Below are 25004 nucleotides of genomic sequence, written 5' to 3'. Positions count from 1 at the left end.
GGTGACAACAGTAGGTTGGTGCCAATGTCCCATTTAGGGGGATTTAACTTCGACTCTATTTAACTATGTTACACAAGCACTTTGGCGACAGTGGGAAGGAAAAACTCCCTTTTCACAGGAAGAAACCTCCAACAGAAACAGGCTCAGGGAGGGGCGGGGCCATCTGCTGTGACCAGGCTAGTGGGAGCCATGCTAGTGTTAGCTATTCTAGTGTTAGCTATGCTAGTGTTAGCTATGCTAGCGTGGATAACACTAGCATTCCTCACCTTTATCAGGTGAATCAGATGCACACTTGGAGAATGGGGCCTCCGTTTCACTGCAGAGTGCCTTCATGTTCGTCATATATCCATGCTGGACATTTTAAGACAGGGAACGTCGAGGTAAATGTGCAAGTGTCCAAACAGTTCTCAAACTGTTGCTGTAAGGACATAACGACTTACCGAAAGCTAAATGAAGAAGCTAGTCCAGTAGCTGCTAGTTCAAGGAGTACAATGAGCATTTTAAATGTCAAAGGACAAAACAATTTATGTTCCATGTTAAATTTTTATGTCTATTTACTTATTTTTATTACATTAAAAAAATTTTTTAAAAAATAAACAAACAGATTTTGAAAATGATTTTGGATTTTTTTTTTAAAAAATGTAGTTATTTAATAATCATTGTGTGACTCTCCTGCTCCTCCATAGTTTTTAACATGTTTAGTGTTTAGTAGAGGCAGCGTTGGGCCTCTAGTGGACGTCAGAAGAACTGCAGGGTTCAGGCCTGCAGCCGAGGTCTGAGTCAGAACCAGGACCAGGTTTTAGGCCCTGGGTTAAAAACCTGACCACATGTTTGTGTGCTGTGAAGAGACATTTGCAGGACACTCCACAAGTATGTGTGTGTGTGTCTATATTTGCATGCATGTGTGTGTGTCTCCACAGATAGCAGCGGGTTAAACATTAACGCTGGGCAGCTTGTAAAGCCAACACGAAGACAGTGAACCTTTGGAGTTTGATATGATGTGATCACACACACACACACACACACACACACACACACACACACACACACACACACACACACACACAGAGGCCCCTGATGACACGTGAACACACACTCGGCGCTCAGAATGACACAGCTCTGATCGGAGGGAGGTGATCTCTGAAATTGCTCAGGTGAGTTTTTGTCTCTCTTTCATGCAAATAAAGTTTTTTAGGTTTGAATTTTATATTTTAAATATACACAGAGAGAGAGAAAGTGTGAACAGGTAAAGTGAGGGTCGTTCTTCCTCTCTTCTTCGCTGGTGTCTGGTGAACAGTAGCTGTCACAGAGGCTAAAAGCAGCTAGCTGAGCAAACAGGCCGGCCGGGGTTAATGGGTGTTTTAATGGAGAGAGCGAGAGTGCTAAGTAAATGTCTCCCTACCGCTGTGTGAAAAAAGAGAGAATGTGAGCGAGTGTCTCTCGACCCATAAAAACATCAGAAATAAACACAAACAAGCACAGAGTCGAGTTTCTGTCTGCTTTGGGTTTCAAGGTTAAAAAGAAAAGACTCCTGCTCCGTGAAGTCCCACATTTATACAGAAAAAGCTTAAAGTAACATATTTACTACTCAGTTTAATCCAAACAGAAGCTGAACTGTAACTTAGTATTATCATAATCCAGTAATTAATCAGGAGCTAGAGCCACATTTAGCCAGAGTTTAATTTTTTTGTATTGTAATTGACTGTGTATAAAGATGGAAACTGCTATAGCGCATTAAACCTGCATTGCTCCTAATGCCCAGCAGGGGGCGACTCCTCTAAACTCTGACTGTATAGAAGTCTATGAGAAAATGAGCGTCCTTCTCGGCTGATCTGGGTTCAGTCACTACTTTCAGGTCAGACTGAAGAAAACAGGAAGTGTATTTTAGAGTATTTTTCGATTTTGGTCCCGTCAGAGTCTGAGAGGAACAGGAAGGAGGAGGAGGGCGGGGCTACCTGTGACCGGTAGATCCACCTGTCACTCATCAACTCCTCCAGTTTCAAAACAGGAAAATACTCCGTCTGTAAAGTCAGCCACCGTGAATCAGCAGCGAGTAGTTATTCATTTCACTTTGAAGGTCACCAGGACATTAAAAAGATCTGAGTGGAAACGAGCGAGGTGCTCATCAGGATCCAATCAGGACGTAGTGCTGGCGTCTAAACTTCTGTTTACTTAAATGTGATCTTTAAGACCAGAGTAGGAATATTTTATGTGATTATTACCTTTGAAATCGATTTTTATCCACAGATTAAATTCAGTTATTGTTCACAAAGTCAGAACATTTGACCTCTGACGTCACACATCACTGAAATGTTTACAGGAAAATTACGCCTACCTTCATAAACTCAGTGCAGTGCTTCACCCAGGTCACTGGTCGGACTTTTAATTTGAAGACAGGCAGGAAACACAGTCTAAGAGCGAGCTGCGGCGTTTAACAGGACAGGAAGTAGTTTGTTTTCATCCAGTGCTGCGGTCAGCTGGAAAAAAACATCTTATGTTCCTGGTGTTTATCACAGCTGCAGCTGTGTGACCCACACTGGAGTTAGGGTCAAAGGTCAACTTTTCAGAACAGAGCATAAACACTGCAGCTTGTTTGCTGCCTCAAACACACACCGTGGTCTTCAACGGGTCACCTGTGCAGATGTGACTGCGCAGATGTGACTGTGCAGTTGTGACTGTGCAGATGTGCAGACGCAGATTTGCAGATGTGACTATGCAGATGTGACTGTGCAGATGTGCAGACACAGATTTGCAGATGTGACTGTGCAGATGTGCAGACACAGATTTGCAGATGTGACTATGCAGATGTGACTGTGCAGATGTGCAGACACAGATTTGCAGATGTGACTATGCAGATGTGACTGTGCAGATGTGACTGTGCAGATGTGCAGACGCAGATTTGCAGATGTGACTATGCAGATGTGACTGTGCAGATGTGCAGACACAGATTTGCAGATGTGACTATGCAGATGTGACTGTGCAGATGTGCAGACACAGATTTGCAGATGTGACTGTGCAGATGTGCAGACACAGATTTGCAGATGTGACTGTGCAGATGTGACTGTGCAGACGTGGCTGTAGTGGTTGAAACGTGGGGAAAGGTTAACCAGTGCAGCAGCAGAGATTACTCTGAGAGCGAGCTGCAGCTCACACAGGCTGATAAGGCAGATTTGCTGAAAGGCATGCTGGGATTTGTAGGAGAAGATGGAGGTCATGACTGTGGGGCTGTAAGTCTTTCATTTATTCTTTCATCATTTTGAACAACATTACATTTTAATTGAGGTTAATTTTTTTTACCTTTAACTGATACTTTGTTGGTATTTATATTAATATGTCATATTTTTACACGGTTGTTATAAATGTATACACATATTTAATTATAGGTTACATTATATTTTAAGACAATTTAGTTGTATCGTTTTTTTTATTGAATCCATGTATTTTGACATTATTTTGATCTTCTACCCTGAAATTTGAACTTCCACATGAATGTTGAACGATTTCAATATAAAATATTTTGATATCATATCACAGAACGCATGCTCGTGTTATTTTTTGTCTCATTCTGTCAGGATGTATTTATAAAGATGCAACACACCAGCTTACCTAAACATGACTGCGATGCATCGTGTAACTCATTCTGACTGGCTGAAGTTTTAAGTAATGAAGGTTTTATGGAGCCTGTCATTAAGTTCTGGGCGCTGATGGGCTTCCATACTCACAGCTGTGGCCTCTGCTCTCTCTGTGTCTGACTGGATAAAAATTCAAACGTGTTTTTTGATTGAAAAACTGAAAATGTCAACAGATTCATGACCAGCTGAAGAAACGCAGATCTCTTTAGGCATCAGCTCTGTTTGCCAGCCAAACGCCCCTCTGTCAGCCGTGCTGATTGGTGGATCTCAGCAGCAGGTGACTGAGTCCAGCTGATGTTTTTCCACGCGCTGACTCTCAGCTCACCCTAAACTTCCTTGTGTGTTCACAGAGCTCCCAGACACAATCGGACGAACACTGAGCGTGACTCCCACCAACAGCTGATGTCCAGTACGAGTTGTTCTGTGCTTAAAGAGCTTTGATTTTCAGGAGTTTGGGACCCAGAGCTGGGGAGCGCTCTGAGGTCACAGCCCCCGTCAAAGATCAGAGCACACACAGGCAACGCCCAAACTGGAGGGCAGTTTGATAAAGGCCGAGGACAGAGCCACCCCTCCTGCAGAGGAGAGGGCGTCTCTGTGCTCGTGTCTGTCTCTCCTTTTTTTAATGAAACAATTTTGTGCTCAGCTTTTTATCACCATTATTCTGATGCAGCGTGAGACTTTGAGCTGTCGTAGAAACAAGAGAACACAAATATTTTAGAAATTTGTCTTACACTGTGGCCTCTGTCAGTGCACCCGGGGCAGCTGTGGCTACAGTGTACCTGCCATCACGGTGTGTGAATGGGTGGATGACTGAATGTAGTGTAACACGCTTTGGGGTCCATAGGGACTAAGTGCTATACAAATACAGGCCATTTACCATTTGTCAAAAACCTGTTAAAAACGTACATTTATATTAACGGGCAAACAGGACTTTGACCACAAAAACTAAAACTGCGATTCTGAATAAAAATAATAACAACAATGATCATATGTTACTATTGAAAATATCACAGTGATTAAAGCGCACACTCGAGGATTCACTGTAATAATTCATGAACCTGACACTGGTGTCATAAATGTACTGAGCGCTGTAGCTGCAGCAGCCGAGGATCAGGACTTTAACAGCGACCTGACCTCTGACCCCTGCTGTGGACCGATCACCCCAGACGTTCTCTTTTTGGTGGCTTCTTGCTGTCATGTGATGGCGATTGTCTCAATGTGAACTTTCATTGGGGACAGTTTAACCCTGGTCCTCCATCTTTCTGTGCTCATGTGTTTACATCTCCACCTGTCAGCTAGCCTAGCTTCACTAACCCTCCAACCTCGCTGCTGTTTAGTTTTCAGTCTGTGTTTCTGTCCCAGGTTCTTCAGTCAGAACGTGGAGTATCACCTTTACATGGAAACTAGCAAGCTAACTTCCTGCTAACTGCTAACTGAGCTATATTGTTTTTGTCTGGACGTTAAACCTTATTGCACCACCTGCGAGAACATCCTCTCTGCACTTTGGACTCTCAGTGATGCTTCTGGGTTTATTTGATCGTGAACTTAAAGAGGATCAGAATCTGGAGGTGGTTAAGGAAGTCCGACTTATCATGTAGCTGGCTCACGAGGTCCACATGCTTGACAGTGCAGCTGTGCAATCATGAGATGCCCGCGAGCATGAGCGTGTCAGATTGAACGGATGGCGGCGCACTGTAACGCGCTGGTTCAAACATCGTTTTGAACCTAAACTCCAAACGCTCTCATTGTTCGCATATTTCCACGACAGCGACAGATGTTCTTGTGCTTGGAAATATCTAAATGACATGTAGTCATTACTGATGAGTGGCTGAACGTTCTAGGTCTTCATAGTAAAGGGGCATTCTTCCTCCCTGCTGTCGCCAAGCACTGCTAACAGATGATGGTTTGTTCGCTGTGTAATGCTTTATAAATAGAGATATTTATAATTCAATCATTTAAATAACTGACCCTTAAAATTGTGTCAGTACATTCATCATAAACCCAGCAGCATCAGCCAAAGTCCACAAGGTTGTTCTCTGTCTCTACATCATCGGCTGACTGTGTGCTGTCCTGTGGTTCCTGTAAATAAAGAGACAGATACACAGAACAACTGTTTGTTTTTGCCTTCGTCTCATTCCCAAACTGGGAGGACTGGGACCATTTTCTGGCCCAGGCTGTGGTTAGAGGGTTCAGGTTTGAGGTTCGTTAGAGAGGAGTGTGTGATTCATTCATGAAACACAGGATTTATAAATGTGCTGGCTTCACATTTGAAGCCTCGCATGTTTCCTCTCAGTGTTACAGTGAGACGGGCTTCCAGCCTGCAGCTTTCCACAGTCTCTGTCAATGATTACCGAGCAGACCTTGACCTCGCTGCAGCGCTCTTCAAAACACGACTCGTGTATGCCGTTCAGACCAGCAGGTCCTCCTCGACTGCTGTTCGACCACGTCAGTGACAAAAGCTGCTGAAACCACCCAGCGTTTCCCCCGTCAGCGTCCGCACGTAAATGGATCTAAAGCAGCTTCGTATAGATGTGCAGAGGTCCGGCTCAGGGACTCAGTGAGTCCGGTCACTTTCAGTGTGCAATAAAACCATCAGCACGACATCAAATGAACATTTAACGTCCCTCAAACATGTTATGGTCTGAAGCTTGCAGTGATTTGCATTCAAACAGGTGTGACTGTATTCTGTACAATACTCCGGCACATTATTGGATGACACGTGCAGGCGGACAGGTTCACAGCTGTTTGCACTCATAATAACACCTTTGCTGTTATTGTCTTCCAGTGAGCACCGCTAATTTCCCTGATTTACATATCGCTGTCAATCACACCCAATGGATTCCAATCAGAAAGCAAGCGGGGACGGACTGGCGGGGACGCAGAAGGAGGCGGCGCTTCGTTCACTCATGCAGCGAACCGGATACCAGCTGCGCCAGGTACGTGGCCCCTCAGACCCAGGAGACAGCAGCACGTGTCTGTTACTGCTCCTGATTGCTTTTCATGTTTTCCTGCTGGCGCTTCAGGAGAACGGTCAGCGGCGGTACGGCGGCCCGCCTCCAGGCTGGGACGGCCCCCCACCGGAGAGGGGCAGCGAGATCTTTGTGGGGAAATTGCCGAGAGATCTGTTTGAAGATGAGCTGGTTCCGCTGTGTGAGAAGGTCAGGGAACCACGGTTAAGGATGCGGTCACTGTGATCTATCTGGGGGTGTTGTTTCATCTGTGGGTGCTTCCCTCTCCATCTCTTCAGTTTGGAAAGATCTACGAGGTGAGGATGATGATGGACTTCAACGGGAACAACAGAGGATACGCCTTTGTCACCTTCAGCAACAAACAGGAGGCCAGGGCTGCCATGAAGCAGCTCAACAACTATGAGATTAGGTGATCCCTCTCTTATCTTCATTTGTACTGAATAATGACAGGATAACTGAGCTCTCAGAAACACATCGGCAGGCTTCAGGTCTACTTTCTTTCAGTCACTGTCAAAGAAATGTTAGAGTTATTTTTCTAGTAACAGTTCACAACTGCAAACATAATGGAGCAGCAAACTAAGAAGCACTGAGTACCCAAACAACCTGACCAGCAGGCATCTTTAATTCAATTCAATTTTATTTATATAGCGCCAAATCACAACAAAAGTCGCCTCAAGGCGCTTCATAGATACAGAGAAAAACCCAACAATCATATGACCCCCTATGAGCAAGCACTTTGGCGACAGTGGGAAGGAAAAACTCCCTTTTAACAGGAAGAAACCTCCGGCAGAACCAGGTTCAGGGAGGGGCGGGGCCATCTGCTGTGATTGGTTGGGGTGAGAGAAGGAAGACAGGATAAAGACATGCTGTGGAAGAGAGACAGAGGTTAATAACAGATATGATTCAATGCAGAGAGGTCTGTTAATACATAGTGAGTGAGAAAGGTGACTGGAAAGGAAAAACTCAATGCATCATGGGAATCCCCAGCAGCCTACGTCTATTGCAGCATAACTAAGGGAGGGTTCAGGGTCACCTGGTCCAGCCCTAACTATATGCTTTAGCAAAAAGGAAAGTTTGAAGCCTAATCTTGAAAGTAGAGATAGTGTCTGTCTCCTGAATCCAAACTGGAAGCTGGTTCCACAGAAGAGGGGCCTGAAAACTGAAGGCTCTGCCTCCCATTCTACTTTTAAATACTCTAGGAACAACAAGTAGGCCTGCAGAGCGAGAGCGAAGTGCTCTAATAGGGTGATATGGTACTACAAGGTCATTAAGATAAGATGGGGCCTGATTATTTAAGACCTTGTATGTGAGGAGCAGGATTTTGAATCCTGGATTAAACAGGAAGCCAAAACAGGAGAAATATGCTCTCTCTTTCTAGTCCCTGTCAGGACTCTTGCTGCAGCATTTTGGATCAGCTGAAGGCTTTTCAGGGAGTTTTTAGGACTTCCTGATAATAATGAATTACAGTCGTCCAGCCTGGAAGTAATAAATGCATGAACTAGTTTTTCAGCGTCACTCTGAGACAGGATATTTCTAACTTTAGAGATGTTGCACAAATGGAAGAAAGCAGTCTTACATATTTGTTTAATATGTGCATTGAAGGACATGTCCTGGTCAAAAATGACTCCAAGGTTCCTCACAGCGTTACTGGAGGCCAAGGTAATGCCATCTTTAATGTGAGCACCTTCTCCTGAATGTGGAGCACAGGTGGTTCAAGAGTCATGCCTCACCTGACTTCAGCTCATATAAGTCTTTAGTTACAACAGCCAGAGTCAAACCAGTCAGGCGACTAGTCAAACCTGGGAGTCCAGCCTGGTTCTGATTCCTCATTGGTGACTGCCTTGTTGAGAGAATCATTAATTAACATCGGTACAGACTAGAGATGGCACGATACCACTTTTTTATGTCCGATACCGATACCGATATCATAAATTTGGATATCTGCCGATACCGATATGAATCCGATATAGTGTTTTTTAATCAACAAAACTGTTTTTTAAATATCTTGCTGCATTTTGTATAAGTTCATACTCAAGTTTAAAACAACAACTACACTAAAGCTATTCTGTTATACCTGTATACAAAAAAAATATTTCATAGTTCAGCAATACTGATCAATCTAATAAACTTAAACCTACACCATCCTCCCTATTCTGGTATTTTAAAGAGTACTTAGCGTAAATATTAAGCAACCTAACTAACAGGGTTCCAACTCCCAGCAACAACATAAATAAATAAATAAAAAATAGGGAACCACCCCTCACGCGCCACCTCATGATGCTTAATCGACATAATCAACCTTAATTTGATGCAGTGTGAAAGAAAATGCACAGAAATCAGTTATTTTTCAAGAAATATTAAATAGATTCAACATCTTTCTTCAACAAAATTGCAGACTGCACAGATGGTACCTTCCCAAAGGAAAAAGTAGTATAGCTTACTAGGGTATATATATTAGACTTAATAGTCACTATATACAGTAATTGACTTCTATTCATTTTACATCAAATTAAAACTTTGTGTGTCAGCAGAGCGTTCTCACTCCCGAGGCGTAACATGTCGACGTTTTGTCACGTCCCGCGGCGTTCCTGAGGAACGCGAAAGGAGACCTTCGGCGTTCTTATGGTACGCGGTGGGTTATGGCTGGAATCCAGTGCAATGACGCTCCCGCGGTAATAGACGTTCCAGCCCTGTATTCCAGCCCTAAACCTAACCTTATCCCTAGCCCTAACCATAACCTTATTCCAGACCGTAACCAGGACTTTAATGATGTTAAATAGCGTGTTTCTAAGCGATTTGAAGAAAAAGAGCGAACATGTGTAGGTTCAGTCCAGACGGTTCTCATATTTCCTCTTTTTCCGAGGTCGTCATTTAGGAACGTGGTGGGTAGCCGAAAACGTAATATGGTGACGATTTGTCACCTAGCGTAAAATGTTACGCTTTGGGAGTGAGAACGGGTTGGTGTCAGATAATTATTTATTAAAAGCTAGACATTTTAAATGAGAATAAGAAAGAAAAGTATGTCTTTGTGCCCCCTTTTCCCAGTTAATGCCCTATCGGCCCCCCTGGCTAAACTTTGCTAGATCCGCCCCTGCACAGTTACCAGCGTCAGCTACGTAGAAAAAGATCCTGGTGTAGAAAGTAATATTAAATAAATTCTAACAACAGCTGATCAAGCTTAAACGTGCTGCTGTTGTTCAGCCGCTGGTTTCCTCTTTCTGGTGCAAAGTGGACCAAAAACAAAGACAGACTCGCGACAGAAAAGCCGATCAGCTGATCGTTAAGCAGTTTCATGATTGAAGTAGCAGCCGGAGAGCGAGAGGCAGTCGCTCGTTAAGCTTAACGCAGGAATGCTTTACAAACATTCAGAGATGGACTTACACACTTGCTTTACTTCTCTCGGGGATAACTTTGTCGGAGATGAAATGCCAGGTTGCTAGCGAAGCTCCACATGCTATCCAGACCACAGGTCCCGCATGCCACCGCCGCTCTATCACGTGATGCATACTGCTCCGACGTGCTAACGTTCTGAGGTGAGTTACGGCGTGTTGCAAGTTTTGTGAGGTGCTTTCGTGATATTTAATGGATCGGATTACATTTTTTATTTTTCTCCGATATCCGATCCAGTCATTTAGGTCAGTATCGGACCGATACCGATACGTAATATCGGATCGGTCCATCTCTAGTACAGACTAGCAGTACCCACCTACCATCACTCTACCAGCCGGCCATCCCCCTACAGCAAGGGTGGGGAACCCCAAGGGTTGGTGTCCTGCCAGTTTTAGATCTCACCCTGGGTCAACAGACCTGAATCACATGATTAGTTCATTACCAGGCCTCTGGAGAACTTCAAGACATGTTGAGGAGGTCATTTAGACATTTAAATCTGCTGTGTTGGATCAAGGACACATCTAAAACCTGCAGGACCCTGGCCCTTAAGGCCGGAGTTCCCCACCCCTGACCTGCAGCCTATCAACTGACCAACTAACCTTCTATGACCCACTAACCAAACACCCAACCCTACGACCTTTAACCCTGCCAGTGACGTAACGCAAATTATTCTACCAATCTACCAGAAACACCCAAACTACGTAATGGTCCAGAGGAGAGGAAACCAGAGCAGATACAAGTCCAAAATTCAAATGTTCATGACAAGTCAGCTGATACAGTGAACAGGCAGGAAGCAGGAGAGCAAGGAGAGCTTCTTTATCTCAAAATAGACTGGGAGCATTACACCGGGGAAACAGATGGTGCAGGTACTCGAGTGCTTTTAACACAAAAAAAAACCCTTAACAAATAAACCCAAAGTCCTGGGTTGTGGTCACAGTCCAGTACAAACATAGAAACACCCAAGTGCCAATCAGCAAAGACCTAACAAAGCAACCTTAGCCAGCTGGGTTCCCGTTTGAGCTTGAACCAAATCTTTCTCTGGCCCACAGGAACGGACGCCTCCTCGGCGTTTGTGCCAGCGTCGATAACTGCCGCCTCTTTGTTGGCGGGATTCCCAAAACCAAGAAGCGAGAGGAGATCCTGTCAGAGATGAAGAAGGTCACCGACGGCGTCGTCGATGTCATCGTGTACCCCAGCGCCGCCGACAAATCCAAGAACAGAGGCTTTGCTTTTGTCGAGTATGAGAGCCACCGAGCAGCTGCCATGGCCCGTCGCAAACTGCTGCCAGGTACCAAACCAAACTCAAACTTAGCTAATGTACAGTTATAATTCCCGCTCTGACTTCAGGAACGATTCACTGAAGAACAAAAATAAGATGTTTTCAAAGGATCTGTTAAAACGGGTTCAGTTATCCCCTAAAACTCGAAGGCTCTGATGATCAGCTGGTGCCAACTTCCTGTGGTGCTGGAGACACTGAGCAGCTGCAGCTGCAGTGGTTTAGCTAACAAATCCTTGACACCGGCATTGGGCAGTTAATTTTCCTTAGGCGGCCACATGAGGGCCTCATGAATAAATTTATAATTTATAGTTCAGCTGTAGCTCTCCACCCGGCTTCACACTGTCTAATACCTCGTAAAGTAAACCTAACATAATAAAAAATGCCAAAGTCTCTTTTTGGCTGGCTGTAAGGCTGCATCATCACTGGCCAATCACAGCCTGTGACACAATGTCCAATAGAAGAAGAGCTTGGATGGGCTTAATGATAAGATAACTGCTGTATGAGTAATGTGAATGTGAGTTTCAGATAGACCCATAAATATACCCAAAGCTGTTGGTTTGTTACACTATCTGATTCTCAGAATCAGAATCAGAAAGGGTTTTATTGCCAAATGTTGAGCGGGTTTACAACATTAGGAAATTGCTGCGGTGCTTCAGTGCAAACATACTGTCATAAATACTGTTATAAATTAAGCTTAAATAGACATGAAAATAAAAATGAGAATAAGAATTAAAAGTGCTAAGTAGATAGATATATACATGATATATACATGAGTGCAGGTGGTGATCAGTGCCAAACATGGAATGATGCAGTGAACACAGCGTAGGGTCATGTGTTAGTGGTGGGAACAGTCATACGGTTATTGTTCATGTGTCCAACAGCAGAGGGGAAGAAACTGTTCTTATGGCGAGAGGTTCTGGTGCGAATGGACCGGAGCCTCCTGCCTGAGGGGAGCAGGTCAAACAGACTGTGTCCAGGGTGAGAAGGGTCAGCTGAGATCCGAGCTGCACGCCGCAGTGTCCTGGAGGTGTACAGGTCCTGCAAAGATGGGAGTCTGCAGCCAATCACCTTCTCAGCAGAGCGCACAACACGCTGCAGTCTCTGTTTGTCCCTGATAGTGGCTCCAGCGTACCACACGGTGATGGAGGAGGTGAGGATGGACTCGATGATTGCAGTGTGGAACTGCATCATCGTCCATGTTGGCAGGTTGAATTTATTCAGCTGCCTCAGGAAGTACATCCTCTGCTGGGCTTTCTTAATGACGGAGGTGATGGTGGGCTCCCACTTCAGGTCCTGGGTGATGGTGGTACCCAGGAAGCGGAATGAGTCCACAGAGGTGATGGGGGTGTCAGTCAGGATGATGGGGGGGGGGGGGGGGGGGGGGGCTGTGTGCTTCCTGAAGTCCACAATAATCTCCACTGTCTTCTGGGCATTCAGCACCAGGTTGTTGTGGCTGCACCAGGACACCAGACGTTCAACCTCCCTCCTGTAGGCAGACTCATCCCCGTCCGAGATGAGCCCAATGACGGTGGTGTCATCTGCAAACTTGATTAGCTTGACAGACTGGTGGGTGGAGGTGCAGCAGTTGGTGTACAGGGAGAAGAGCAGAGGAGAAAGAACACAGCCCTGAGGGGAGCCGGTGCTGATGGTCCGGGAGTCCGAGACATTCTTTCCCAGCCTCACGTGCTGCTTCCTGTCCGTCAGGAAGTCAGTGATCCACCGGCAGATGGGATCAGGCACATTCATCTGGGAAAGCTTGTCTCGGAGATGGTCTGGAAGGATGGTGTTGAAGGCAGAGCTGAAGTCCACAAACAGGATCCTGGCGTAGGTTCCTGGGGAGTCCAGATGCTGCAGGATGAAGTGTAGGGCCATGTTGATGGCGTCGTCTACAGACCTGTTGGCTCTGTATGCAAACTACAGGGGGTCCAGGAGGGGGGCCGTGAGGGTCTTGAGATAGGAGAGAACCAGGCGCTCAAATGACTTCATGACCACAGATGTCAGAGCCACGGGTCTGTAGTCATTTAGTCCAGTGATCCTAGGTTTCTTGGGGACAGGGATTATGGTGGAGGACTTGAAGCAGGCAGGCACATGACATGCCTGCAGTGAGGAGTTGAAGATGCCAGAAAACACTGGGGCCAGCTCGTTTGCACAGTGTCTGAGGGTGGCAGGAGACACACCGTCTGGGCCGGGAGCTTTCCGAGCATTCAGGTTCTTAAACTGCTTCCTCACATCTGCTTCATGAATATGAAGAGTTGTGGTGGGAGGAGGTGGTGTGAAATCCTCTTTTGTGTGGGGTGAGGAGGGGGGTGTTGTAGGTGAACAGTTTGAAGGTGGTGATGGCTCTATGGAGGGGGGAGAGGTGGGGGAATGAGTGTCCAAAGTGCCTCTATTGTTGGGGCCGTTGGAGGTGTGAAGGCTGCCTGATGGCTCGTCAAAACGACAGTAAAAGTCGTTGAGGGTGTTGGCTAAGAGCAAGTCATCAGTGGAGTGGGGGGTTTTAGGCTTGTAGTTGGTGATATTCCTAAAACCTTTCCACACAGAGGCCGAGTCATTCTCTGAGATCTGCTGCTGCATCTTCTCAGAGTGCTGATGTTTAGCAATGTCCACTTCTTTAGTGAACCTGTACTTGGCCTCTCTGTAGCAGTCCCTGTCTCCGCTTCTGAACGCCTTACTCTTTTCCAGCCACAGCTTTTTGAGTTTAGGAGTAAACCAGGGTTTGTCATTGTTATAACTCACCCTGGTGCGTGATGGCACAATGCTGTCCTCACAGAAGTGGATATAGGAGGTGACAGTGTCCGTAAACTCGTCCAAGCTGTTAGAAGCAGCCTTCATTGTGTCCCAGTCTGTAGACTCCAAACACGTGCGAAGCTCCTCCACAGCCTCGTTGCTCCACAGTTTTTTGGTCCTCACGACAGGTTTGGAGAGCTCCACCCACCACCACTTCCCCTGCCGGTGGCGGACTCCCTCAGGTGTCGGTGTGTTGGTGGTTCTTTGTGTCTGGGGGTGGGCGTCCGGGTACACACCGGCTCACTCCTTGGCGGCCGCTTGTCGGGGCCTGGGGCTCGCTCGGGCCCCTTTGGAGGTGGGGTGCCCCCGGCCTCTCGGCCTAGGGCTCGGTCACTCAGGCGCAGCTGGGGGCCGGCGGAGCTCACGGGCGCGTCACTGCAACTCCCCCTGACTTCTGCTCCGCGGCTGCTGGGCGAGCCCTCATCTGGGACTCTCCTCAGCTCTTACTGGGACAGTGGCGCGGCTGCCCCTCTGTTGGTCTTCCATGGTCTCTTGTGTTCTGGGGGCCTCTGGATGTCTGGAGTTTTGATCTCCTCCATACCCGCTTCACACCCTGGAGGACGGGGCTGTGGCCCCCCCACACTCCCTAGCAGATCATTACATGGAGAAACCTTTGGAATGCAAGCATGCTGATCCACACAGGTATGCACACATGGGTATTCACAGACGCGGACTAAAGCTTTCTTGGCTGCTGCCTCAAAGCACACTGTGCGCTGTCTATCTTGCGTGCTGCACAATATCGTTTATTATTTAGTAAATACTGATATCTATGACTAGCTAGTTTATTGTGATGGTGCTTTGTTTTCTCTATTATTATGTTGCTCTTTGTTGTTTGCTGTCTCCTCTGTTTGTTTTTGTTTGTTTGTTTGTTTGTTTGTTTTTCTCCATACAGGTGACCCAGGAGTTCTTTTTTTTTTCTCTCTCTTCCCCCCCCTTCTCACCGTCTCTTCTCCCCTTTGGTTTTCTTTCTTTCTCTCCCCCTCTCTCTCTCATTCATTCCCCCTGTCCTATTTATTAAAAAAAAAAAAAAAAAAAAAAAATGACAAAGGATGAACTGAAGCTCTGCCATCACGTAATGTCGCATACTGCTGTTTCTGATGTCATTTAGAAAAAAAAAAAAAAAAAAAAAGGTTTGGAGAGCTTCAGCCTCTGTCTGTACGCGGGGATTAGGTGGATCATGACGTGGTCAGAAAGTCCGAGTGAAGCGCGGGGCACCGCGCGATAGGCCCCGCTGATCGTGCTGTAACAGTGGTCTCTGGTCGGGCATTTAATATACTGCTTGTATTTGTGAAGCTCATGGCTCAGATTGGCTTTGTTAAAGTCCCTAAGAGCAATGATGAGAGAGTCCGGGAATGTCCGCTCCATGTGCAGTATCTGCTCCGCGAGTGCGCACTGAGCTGCCTGCGCATCCGCATCTGGCGGGATGTAAACAGCGGCCAAGATGAATGAAGCAAACTCCCGCGGAAAATAAAACGGTTTGCAGTGAATAAAAAGGTATTCCAGAGAGGAAGAGCAGTGCTGAGCAATCACTGTTACATCTGTGCACCAGCCACTATTAATGTAGAAGCAGACACCTCCACCTGTGGTCTTACCAGAGAGAGCGGCCTGCCGGTCCGCGCGCAGCAGATGAAAGCCCTCCAGCTTGAGCGCGCAGTCCGGGATGTCCTCACAGAGCCACGACTCCGTAAAACATAAGACACAGGAGGAGGCAAAGTCTCTGTTCATGCTTCTCATCAGGGCCAGTTCGTCTATTTTATTCCTGAGTGAGCGTACATTGGAAAGGAAGATCCCAGGAAGAGCAGTTCGCAGTCCACGTCTCCTCAGATGCACGAGTGCGCCGGCTCGCTTACCTCTCTTTCGGCGTCTCTCTTTCCTGATCAGAGTCTGCAGTAAATCTGCCGCAGATGCGACAAATATTGGAAGTAAATCCACAGGTGTTGTAGTCCTGTAGTTAAGAAGCTCTTCTCTGGTGTAAGAATATCCAGAGGAGTGCCCAGACACAGAAGTTATGCACAAAAACAAAACAGAAGTAACGCACTGAAGCACCAGGGCATCCATACGCGGCGCCATCTTGGATCACAACAGTGATCACAACATCTGATTCTCCTGGAGTCTAAAGCTGAAAGTGTCAGAGATAAGATACAGAAACAGCTTTACTGCTTCTCCACAGGAAGATCAGGCTCATTGTGCAGCATTAAGTCTGATCATGCGGGTGGAAAGCCACGACACCGTGCCTCTGAAATCTGGCCTCCAATAGCGTCCAATCATCACTGAGTCCTGCTGAAGTTAAAGAGCGTCTGCCTCGTTAGCATCTTACTTGGTTTCTGACCCTGAACCCAACACCACAAACCATCCAGAGGACAATTACACGCTCTAGTAATTTTAGAAAAATAAAGCCAGCATGTTCCTCTGACGTCCAGCAGAGGCAGCAGGGAGTCAGTCCCATAGACTCATGTTAAACCTTTACAGCAGAAATAAATGTGTTTACAACCTGTTTGGTCTTTATAGATAATTTCCCATTCATAACGTCTGTTTACATAACTCATCTATTTAAATTGCCTTAAGGCTTAAACTTTACCTTTTAGGGGCGTGGCCTCTTTGAGTGACAGATGGATGGTTACACAGGTGGCTATAGCTGCTAGCTGTCTGCCAGCTTCACCTGAACTGCTCCTCTGGACTGTGTTTGTGCTGTTGGAGCCCTCTGGAGCATTTTCATTGACACCATGTGACCAATAACATGGCTGCTGTGAGGTCACTGTACTGTCCAAGATGTCTGAGCTCAGTTTGAGAGGATTTATTTGGGTGTTACTGATCAGCAGTAATTAACAGGTATAGCAGTAATTAGCTCCTCCTTCTCAGCTGAGGGGGAGTGGCTTCAGACCAGCAGTTTACAAGTCGAGGATCACAAAGAGAACGATCCCTGCCAGACTTGATCACGAGTTTCCGTCTCCTCTATTAGGTCGTATCCAGCTGTGGGGTCACGCCATCGCTGTGGACTGGGCGGAGCCTGAGGTGGAGGTTGACGAGGATACCATGGCAACAGTGAAGATTCTGTATGTGAGGAACCTGATGCTGCAGACGACAGAGGAGACCATCGAGAAGGAGTTCAACAGCCTGAAGCCAGGTTCGATCAAAGCTCTAATTGTCCCTGAATGCGTCTTGTTGTTGCTCGTTTTGTAACTGAACTGCAGATTTTGAAAGACAAACGTTTAAAAGTAATATTTGAAGTATTTTATATTTGAGGACAAGTGTCTGCAGAAAGAAATTTGGTTTTAGAAAAGTACTTTTTGTATTTGTGCTGCAGGCGCAGTGGAGCGAGTGAAGAAGATCAGAGACTACGCCTTCGTCCATTTCACTCAGAGAGAGGACGCCATCAACGCCATGAAAGCGCTCGACGGAAAGGTCAGCAAGGCCCAACATTTAGTTCTTCCTCTGTTTTCACTAATCAAAATCCGTTTTGATTACGCTTGTTATGCTGTAATCAGTGGACACCTGTGTGTTAACCGTGAGGAGAAGGTTTCTGAAAGCCTCAAAGACTGACCAGGATCTCCTGCAGATGGTGGACGGCTCTCCCATCGAGGTGACGCTGGCCAAGCCGGTGGACAAAGACAGCTACGTTCGCTACACCAGAGGGACGGGAGGCCGAGGAGGCTCTCTGCTACAGACCGACTACACCTCCTACACGCTGGGACAGGTGAGTTATTGACGAATGTCATGTGACACAATGTTTGACCAACAGGAAGCCAACAGGCACTCTGAGTTATTCCTCCTTTCAGGGCAGCTTTCAATGATCCACAGCTCAAAATAATCCTTCTGTAGCTGATACTGAGCCTCGGTGCAGCCCCTCACTTCATTTGCTGTCTGAAACAAGCTATTTTAGCTCCTCCCCCTTTAAGACAATTTCCTTCTGACTGGCTGTCACTCACAAACAGAATGGTTGAACAGCAGGTGGGTGTGGCTTCCGTGTTCCTGAGATGACCGAACATCTAAGAGTGCTTAGATCAGGGTTACTGAACACAGACTGAGCTCATTATTAGCAGCTTGATGTTTATCGTGAACGACAGCAGATGTGACAGGAAACACTGAAACTGTGAGTGTAGACCTCGTTCTGGTGCTCCAGGAAACTCGTATCTGCTTCCTGTTAAAATGTACAAATACACATCTTTCTCTCTCCTCCTATAGATGTACGACCCTTCGGCGGCGTACCTCGGTGCGCCGGTGTTTTACGCCCCCCAGGCCTACACAGCCATACCAGCTCAGTTCCGCTTCCCAGCGGCCAAAGCTAACGTTGGAGGTCGAGGGCTGATCCGGACGCCGTCGGTCCGAGGTGAGGATGCCCTTAGAGCATGTGTGATCTCTGAATGCCTGCAAAGACAGCTCGCACTCACCTACAGAATAAAAGCACTCTGAGACTGAAGGAGCAGGTAGGCCCTCTGTCAGAACACCTGAACAGCTGCGCTGGGGACAGACTAATGCTTGGTTAACCACAGAGAACACACATGTGAGACACAGAGCTGACTCATAGAAACAAACAAGTCCACATTATTTCTAATGGCGAGCAAGGGGCGACTCTAAAAGGGAAATGAGTCTACTGAGTCCCACTACCATACCCCGCGCTCACCGTGTCACATGACCCCACCTACATCTTTTATACACAGTCTACGAGCTGGAGAGGGTTCATTTCTGAGGAAAAAGCAGAATCCTCCTTGTCAGAGATTAGATGGCTCCACAGATTTACTTTAAAATCTTTGTGTTTCTCTGAGTAAAAGCCTCCAGGGCTCAGCTTTGAACCTGCTCTGCCTCTGATAGGCTGCTGCGTTTCAGTGCTTCTGTGTGAGTCTGAGCTCGCTCTGCATCCATCAGCACTTTCAGATTTTAGTTTTATGCTGCAGCGCTTTAAACATAAAAGAAAGCTCCAAATCAAACAGACTTCTGATGGTGAACTGAGAGTTTGTGAAGCCCCGCCCCTGAACGCTGACTGTCCAATCACAGATCAGTCAGAGTGAGTCGTCTCAGTGGGCCTGCACAACTTTAAAGAGTCTCAGAGGTAACCCTGCCGCTGTGCAGAGGCTGGAGGCGGGGCCTCAGAAACCATCATTTCACCTGTGTCATGAAGCGGTTCAGCTGAATCACAAACACGTGATGATGTGTGAATGTTTTTCTGAAGCAGGAATCAAAAACAGATCCACGAATCACGAGAAGTTTCTGTCAATTCAGGCTTGAATGAATTTAAATACCTGAAACTCAATCAGGCAGGAAACGGTAATCGTCAACGAGCATCAGAAGAAGAAGGGCAGGTGTACTGTTACCGTGGTTACCACCGTACCTGTTCACTCTGATCAGATAATTGTCTGGCTGTGTGATTCTTCTTACGGCTGATTTCCGGTGATTTGATTGATTTCACTGCCTTTTCGATTTCCTGTAGAAATTTACATGACTGTACCTGTAGGGGCTGCGGGGGTGCGGGGACTGGGTGGGCGGGGCTACCTGGCCTACGCTGCTGGGGGTGGAGCCATGGGGAGAGGCGGTGGTGGCGGTGGTGCCTCCTACGGGCTGAAGGCAGACAAGCAGCAAGAGGAGAAGTTGTATGATCTTCTGCCGGGAATGGAGCTGACCCCAATGACCCCAAACCTGAAGGCCACCGCTGTCAAGCCTGCACCACAGGTAACAGGACACACCTGACCGAGAGGCCTTTAATTGTTGGTCTGGCACAAAAATCCAGAGCACACAACTCATAAAATGCATTTGGTTTTATTTATATATTTATCATAGTGTAAGTATAGACTCGACAGTTATACAGAAAAAACAATCAGACCTGGCGACAGTGACAAGGAAAAACTCCTTTTTAATAGGATGAAACCTCTCAGAGGGGCGGGGCAATCTGAGAGACTGATTTGGGGGTAGGAGACAGAGCACAGACTGGGGTCTCAACTGGTCCTGGCCTGATGTGTCAAATAACCTCACTTGGGCCAGGGTTACCCAGGCCTAAGCACCTGGGCTGAGTGAAAACGAGCCAGGCCTCCTGCAGGGTCACCTCGGTGCTTCCGATAGGCTCCTTGTCCATTAGTTCCCAATTGGATCAACTTGACTCCGATCGACTGGTTTTCCATTACTTTCGAGTACTACCTAATGTACATTGTTGTCATTATACCAACGGGGCCAAACGTCCTGTGGCATAATTGGTATGTGACACGAACGCCACAACAAGGTGGACGTCAAGGCGATGATGTACCTGCTGCTCGGTCTGAGGCTTTTTCTCACACTCGGGGACCACAGCCTTGTTTTTGGAGACATTTCCCTCATTGCTGGGTTTCAAAAATGGCGGTTTAGATTTTTGTGAACAAGATGCTCTCATGACTCATCAAGTGATGCCACTGACCAGCCAATCGGTGGCATGCAGTCTGACGAGCTCACATTTTAGTGACTGCTTGGAACCCCAGCTGAGCAGCTACTACTTTAGTACTATGACCTAATGGAAAAAACCTGAAAACTGTGGTGAGTCGATCAAAGTTGATGGAAAAGTGTCCATGCAGTCGGGCTGACCTCAGCCCACAGCTCAGGGTCTGGAGGCAGCGTCCTGTCTGTGGACATCTGGCTTCATCAGGTGCACTGGGTGATCCACAGCTGGAGGAGAAGCCTGAGGCCACAGAGCGCCCACTGGAATCTAAGAATTTCACTCCCCCAAAATAACCCACAGCAGTCAGGTAACTGCATGAAGGGGAAAACTCAGTCAGTCATGTGACCTACAGCAGTGAACATGGGCCGCATGATGCCTTCATGGGAGTGCAGTAAATATCACACCTGATGAGAACCTCTGACAGTGAACAGCTGAAACAGCAACCAGGGACGAGGCTCCACCTGGTGGCGATATTCCACATTTACGTTTTCTTTTGTATTCAGTTTTTATTCAGATGGATTGTCAGTGAGGGAGACTAGGATACATCAGATTAAATTAGATTTGATGTATTCATCTGCAGGAAACACTAAACCCAGATCAGTCTGACGATACTGAAGCTGTCAGGGTTTATTAAATGCTGCTCATTTAAAACGAAAGGAAGAACAAACCTTTCAAATTAAAACACTAAAATGTACAAAATATATTTTTATATTTGGTCAAACAGACTCTCCTCGTACTTTTATACTTTTAGCTCTCACGCACCATTACTGTGAGTAAATACTGCAGTCTGTCTGTCCTCCTGTCTGTCCTCCTGCCTCTCTGTCCACCTGCCTGCCTGTCCTCCTGTCTGTCCTCCTGTCTGTCCTCCTGTCTCTCTGTCCTCCTGCCTGTCTGTCCTCCTGCCTGTCCTTCTGTCTGTCCTCCTGCCTGTCCTCCTGTCTGTCTGTCCTCCTGTCTCTCTGTCCTCCTGTCTGTCTGTCCTCCTGTCTCTCTGTCCTCCTGCCTGCCTGTCCTTCTGCCTGTCCTCCTGTCTGCCTGTCCTCCTGTCTCTCTGTCCTCCTGCTTGCCTGTCCTCCTGTCTGTCTGTCCTCCTGCTTGCCTGTCCTCCTGCCTGCCTGTCCTCCTGTCTCTCTGTCCTCCTGCCTGTCCTCCTGCCTGTCCTCCTGTCTGTCTGTCCTCCTGTCTGTCTGTCCTCCTGCCTGCCTGTCCTCCTGTCTCTCTGTCCTCCTGCCTGTCCTCCTGCCTGTCCTCCTGTCTGTCCTCCTGTCTCTCTGTCCTCCTACCTGCCTGTCCTCCTGTCTCTCTATCCTCCTGCCTGTCCTCCTGTCTGTCCTCCTGCCTGCCTGTCCTCCTGTCTCTCTGTCCTCCTGTCTCTCTGTCCTCCTGTCTGTCTGTCCTCCTGCCTGCCTGTCCTCCTGTCTCTCTGTCCTCTTGTCTCTCTGTCCTCCTGCCTGCCTGTCCTCTTGTCTCTCTGTCCTCCTGCTTGCCTGTCCTCCTGCCTGCCTGTCCTCCTGTCTCTCTGTCCTCTTGCCTGTCTGTCCTCCTGCCTGTCATCCTGTCTGCCTGTCCTCCTGTCTGTCCTCCTGTCTCTCTGTCCTCCTGCCTGCCTGTCATCCTGTCTCTCTGTCCTCCTGTCTGTCTGTCCTCCTGCCTGCCTGTCCTCCTGTCTCTCTTTCCTCCTGTCTGTCTGTCCTCCTGCTTGCCTGTCCTCCTGCCTGCCTGTCCTCCTGTCTCTCTGTCCTCCTGTCTGTCTGTCCTCCTGCCTGCCTGTCCTCCTGTCTCTCTGTCCTCCTGTCTCTCTGTCCTCCTGCCTGCCTGTCCTCCTGTCTGTCTGTCCTCCTGCCTGCCTGTCCTCCTGTCTGTCTGTCCTCCTGTCTGTCTGTCCTCCTGTCTCTCTGTCCTCCTGCCTGCCTGTCCTCCTGTCTGTCCTCCTGCCTGCCTGTCCTCCTGTCTCTCTGTCCTCCTGTCTCTCTGTCCTCCTGCCTGCCTGTCCTCCTGTCTGTCCTCCTGTCTGTCTGTCCTCCTGCCTGCCTGTCCTCCTGTCTCTCTGTCCTCCTGTCTCTCTGTCCTCCTGTCTGTCAGGTCCTGGAGGAGCTCTGTCAGAAGAATAACTGGGGTCAGCCGGTCTATCAGCTGCACTCTGCCATCGGTCCAGACCAGAGACAGCTCTTCCTCTACAAGATCACCATCCCAGCGCTGGCTACTCAGTACCCCAACGTGTAAGCACGTCTCACCTGTCTGATCACCTGCCTGCTGTTCAGCTGGACGCAGCGCTGACTGTCCACCTGTTCACGTATCTCTCGGCAGCCATCCCTTCACCCCTGCTAAGCTGTGCGCGGGCGTAGAAGAGGCTAAAATTCACGCGGCCGAACACACCCTGCAGACGCTCGGCGTGCAGACAGAGGGCGCCACCGATGCCAGCTGTGCGACTGCGGCTGCCGTGGCAGCAGTAGCCTTCCCAGGTATGTGAAGGTCCGTACCCAAAGCCGACTAACGCTTCACTCAACTAACCGCTGACAGACGCTCACCTGCAGGCCCAAACACCACAGACTGTATATAAAAGATGGACATGGCTTCAAAGCCTGCCAGATGGCGCGAGTGCTGATGACCAGCAGGGGGCGCCTGCTGTGTGATTGTAAGTGAACTCTCTCCTGATGACTTGCAATTTTTCAAAATAAAACATTCCTCCTCCTGCAGAGGACGAGAGACTTCACTAACCAGGAGGTGACATCACAGCGGCTACGTCCATCTTTTATATACAGCCTATAAAAATGCTGCAGCTAAAAGGCTTCGATGGGACCAGAACAGCTAAAGTTTTGTGCTGCCGTCCTGAAACAGGCGGTGCTGAGCTTGCATTGTGTGTCCCCGCAGGATACACGCTGGCGGGCCCGGCGTCGACGGCGGTCGCCTCCCAGCTGAAGCAGGCCGTGTCTCTGGGTCAGGACCTGACTGCCTACACCACCTACGATGGCTACCCCGCCTTCGCTGTGGCGGCTCGCCACACTGACGGATACGGTGTTTTCTAGAGCAGCGGTTTCAGAAGAAGAACGCCCACAGGATGCTTTGATGCTCTTTTCAAACTTCCTGAAAGTACAACATGAAATCTGATTGGCTCGTTATAGATACCAACGCTCAGTCAAACCCAAACAAAAGGAATCGAATGCGCCTTCACGCTGAGGTCCAAACTCTCCAGAACTCGGCGGTTTGAGTCTCGCAGGAAGCCGCGGCCAGAAAACGTCTCAGACTCGTCAGCATCTTCTTCTTTCTCCACGCGTCGCTCTCTGCTCTCCAGCTTCCTGAAATCCGAATCATGGCCGTGGTTTCCACGGTTTCGTCATTGATTAGGCAGCCCGTGATTGGCTGTGATTGGTCGGTTTGAATTCACGTTTGGATCGGTTTTTTTCCTCGTAGCGTGTTTACAGCATTGAAGTGTAGCTCAGTCATTTTATCGCCATCGCCTTCGTGTCGCTCGGTTTTTTACTGAAAACTTTTGTTTTAAAAATCTGAGACCAGTATTTAAGTTCCTGTTTCAGTTAGGTTCAGCCGACATTTTTAAAAAGCTGTGATATGATGCACTTACAATACTGCTGTACTGCTGAAACGTGCTCTCAGTTCATAATCCTCATGATCTCCAGCTAACAGAAGCTGGATCAGAAACGTTGTCCCTGCTGTTGGAGTGAATCCGTGGGTTCCTCTTACTTTGTGGATGTGGAGCTGCTGACTTCGTTCTGGTGTCTCTGAGGCGTTACTCCATAAACACCAGCTGATGCCGTGATGCTCGTCTCGTCGCTCTTTCATTGTTTTTCATCTGTTTTAACCTTTCCTTCATTCCACTGCCACTAACTAAACCAGGGTTTATTATCTCTGGTTTAGTTAAACACTTGGTTAACTAAAGTTACTAAAGCTGGTTCATGCCTCTAATAAAAGTTTAATGAGTTTCCATGCTTGCTTTGAGGGAGGCGATTGACCTTTGACCTGTCAGGACACGGCGATGTCGTTGATTCGTGTTGACTTTTATTCTTAAATGTTTCTGGAGAGTTTTAATCGACGACACTGAGCTGTGAACACGCTGAAGCAGAGACAGTATTAAAGTGTGTGAAGCACTTAGAGCTTATTTTTATACCGGGAGAAAGAATGAACATCCTCGCTGTGTTTGTACAAACGGATTTTAGTCCTTTTTCTGTAATAATTGACTCAGAAACTGAAACATGGGAAACTGAATCAGCGCTTATCTGTCGAGCTAATTCTTCAGGTTTCTCACATCGTGAAAAGAAACCGCTGCAATAAACTGTTGATTTTTAACAATCATCTCAAAATGAATAAAATAAGATCTGAATAAACAGCAGCCTCCTCATGTCATCTTTGAAAGCTCAGTGAACACTGAAGAAATGAGAGCAGAGGACAGTGATGGAAGCTGGTTCCACAGAAGAGGGGCCTGAAAACTGAAGGCTCTGCCTCCCATTCTACTTTTAAATACTCTAGGAACAACAAGTAGGCCTGCAGAGCGAGAGCGAAGTGCTCTAATAGGGTGATATGGTACTACAAGGTCA

At 47.5% G+C, this 25004-nt stretch overlaps 1 protein-coding gene and 1 long non-coding RNA gene across 5 annotated transcripts; both read left to right on the top strand.

Moving 5' to 3' along the window:
* The first annotated feature begins 985 nt into the window (after positions 1-985).
* Positions 986-24794, top strand: a1cf (apobec1 complementation factor). 4 transcript variants are annotated; one of them, XM_026177768.2, is made up of 13 exons: positions 986-1154; positions 6418-6568; positions 6656-6790; positions 6880-7010; positions 11041-11279; positions 17017-17181; positions 17362-17459; positions 17614-17751; positions 18240-18384; positions 19507-19721; positions 22537-22673; positions 22762-22916; positions 23326-24794. In XM_026177768.2, exons 2-13 carry the CDS (start codon positions 6467-6469, stop codon positions 23478-23480), a joined length of 1815 nt encoding a protein of 604 aa, XP_026033553.1. In that variant the 5' UTR covers positions 986-1154; positions 6418-6466; the 3' UTR covers positions 23481-24794. The 4 variants fall into 4 exon arrangements, with proteins under 4 accessions (XP_026033553.1, XP_080161921.1, XP_026033552.1 ...); XM_080305795.1 differs by having other exon boundaries at positions 22762-22926; XM_026177767.2 differs by having other exon boundaries at positions 19483-19721.
* On the top strand, positions 14845-15104 carry LOC145430548 (uncharacterized). The gene is made up of 2 exons (XR_013911130.1): positions 14845-14921; positions 14959-15104. It is a non-coding gene; the product is annotated as an uncharacterized LOC145430548 (long non-coding RNA).
* Positions 24795-25004: the final 210 nt, after the last annotated feature.

This window comes from Astatotilapia calliptera, chromosome 8 (genome assembly GCF_964374335.1).
Source record: "Astatotilapia calliptera chromosome 8, fAstCal68.1, whole genome shotgun sequence".
NCBI lineage: Eukaryota > Metazoa > Chordata > Actinopteri > Cichliformes > Cichlidae > Astatotilapia > Astatotilapia calliptera.
Note: the sequence above shows the minus strand (reverse complement) of the source record. Positions and strands in the feature narration are given on the sequence as shown.

Excerpts from the sequence above, each read along its gene's own strand:
- a1cf (XM_026177767.2), top strand. The coding sequence starts at position 6,467 with ATGGATTCCAATCAGAAAGCAAGCGGGGACGGACTGGCGGGGACGCAG. Across the intron at positions 6,569-6,655 it reads CCGGATACCAGCTGCGCCAG|GAGAACGGTCAGCGGCGGTA; the intron begins GTACGTGGCCCC and ends CTGGCGCTTCAG. Across the intron at positions 19,722-22,536 it reads CTGTCAAGCCTGCACCACAG|GTCCTGGAGGAGCTCTGTCA; the intron begins GTAACAGGACAC and ends CCTGTCTGTCAG.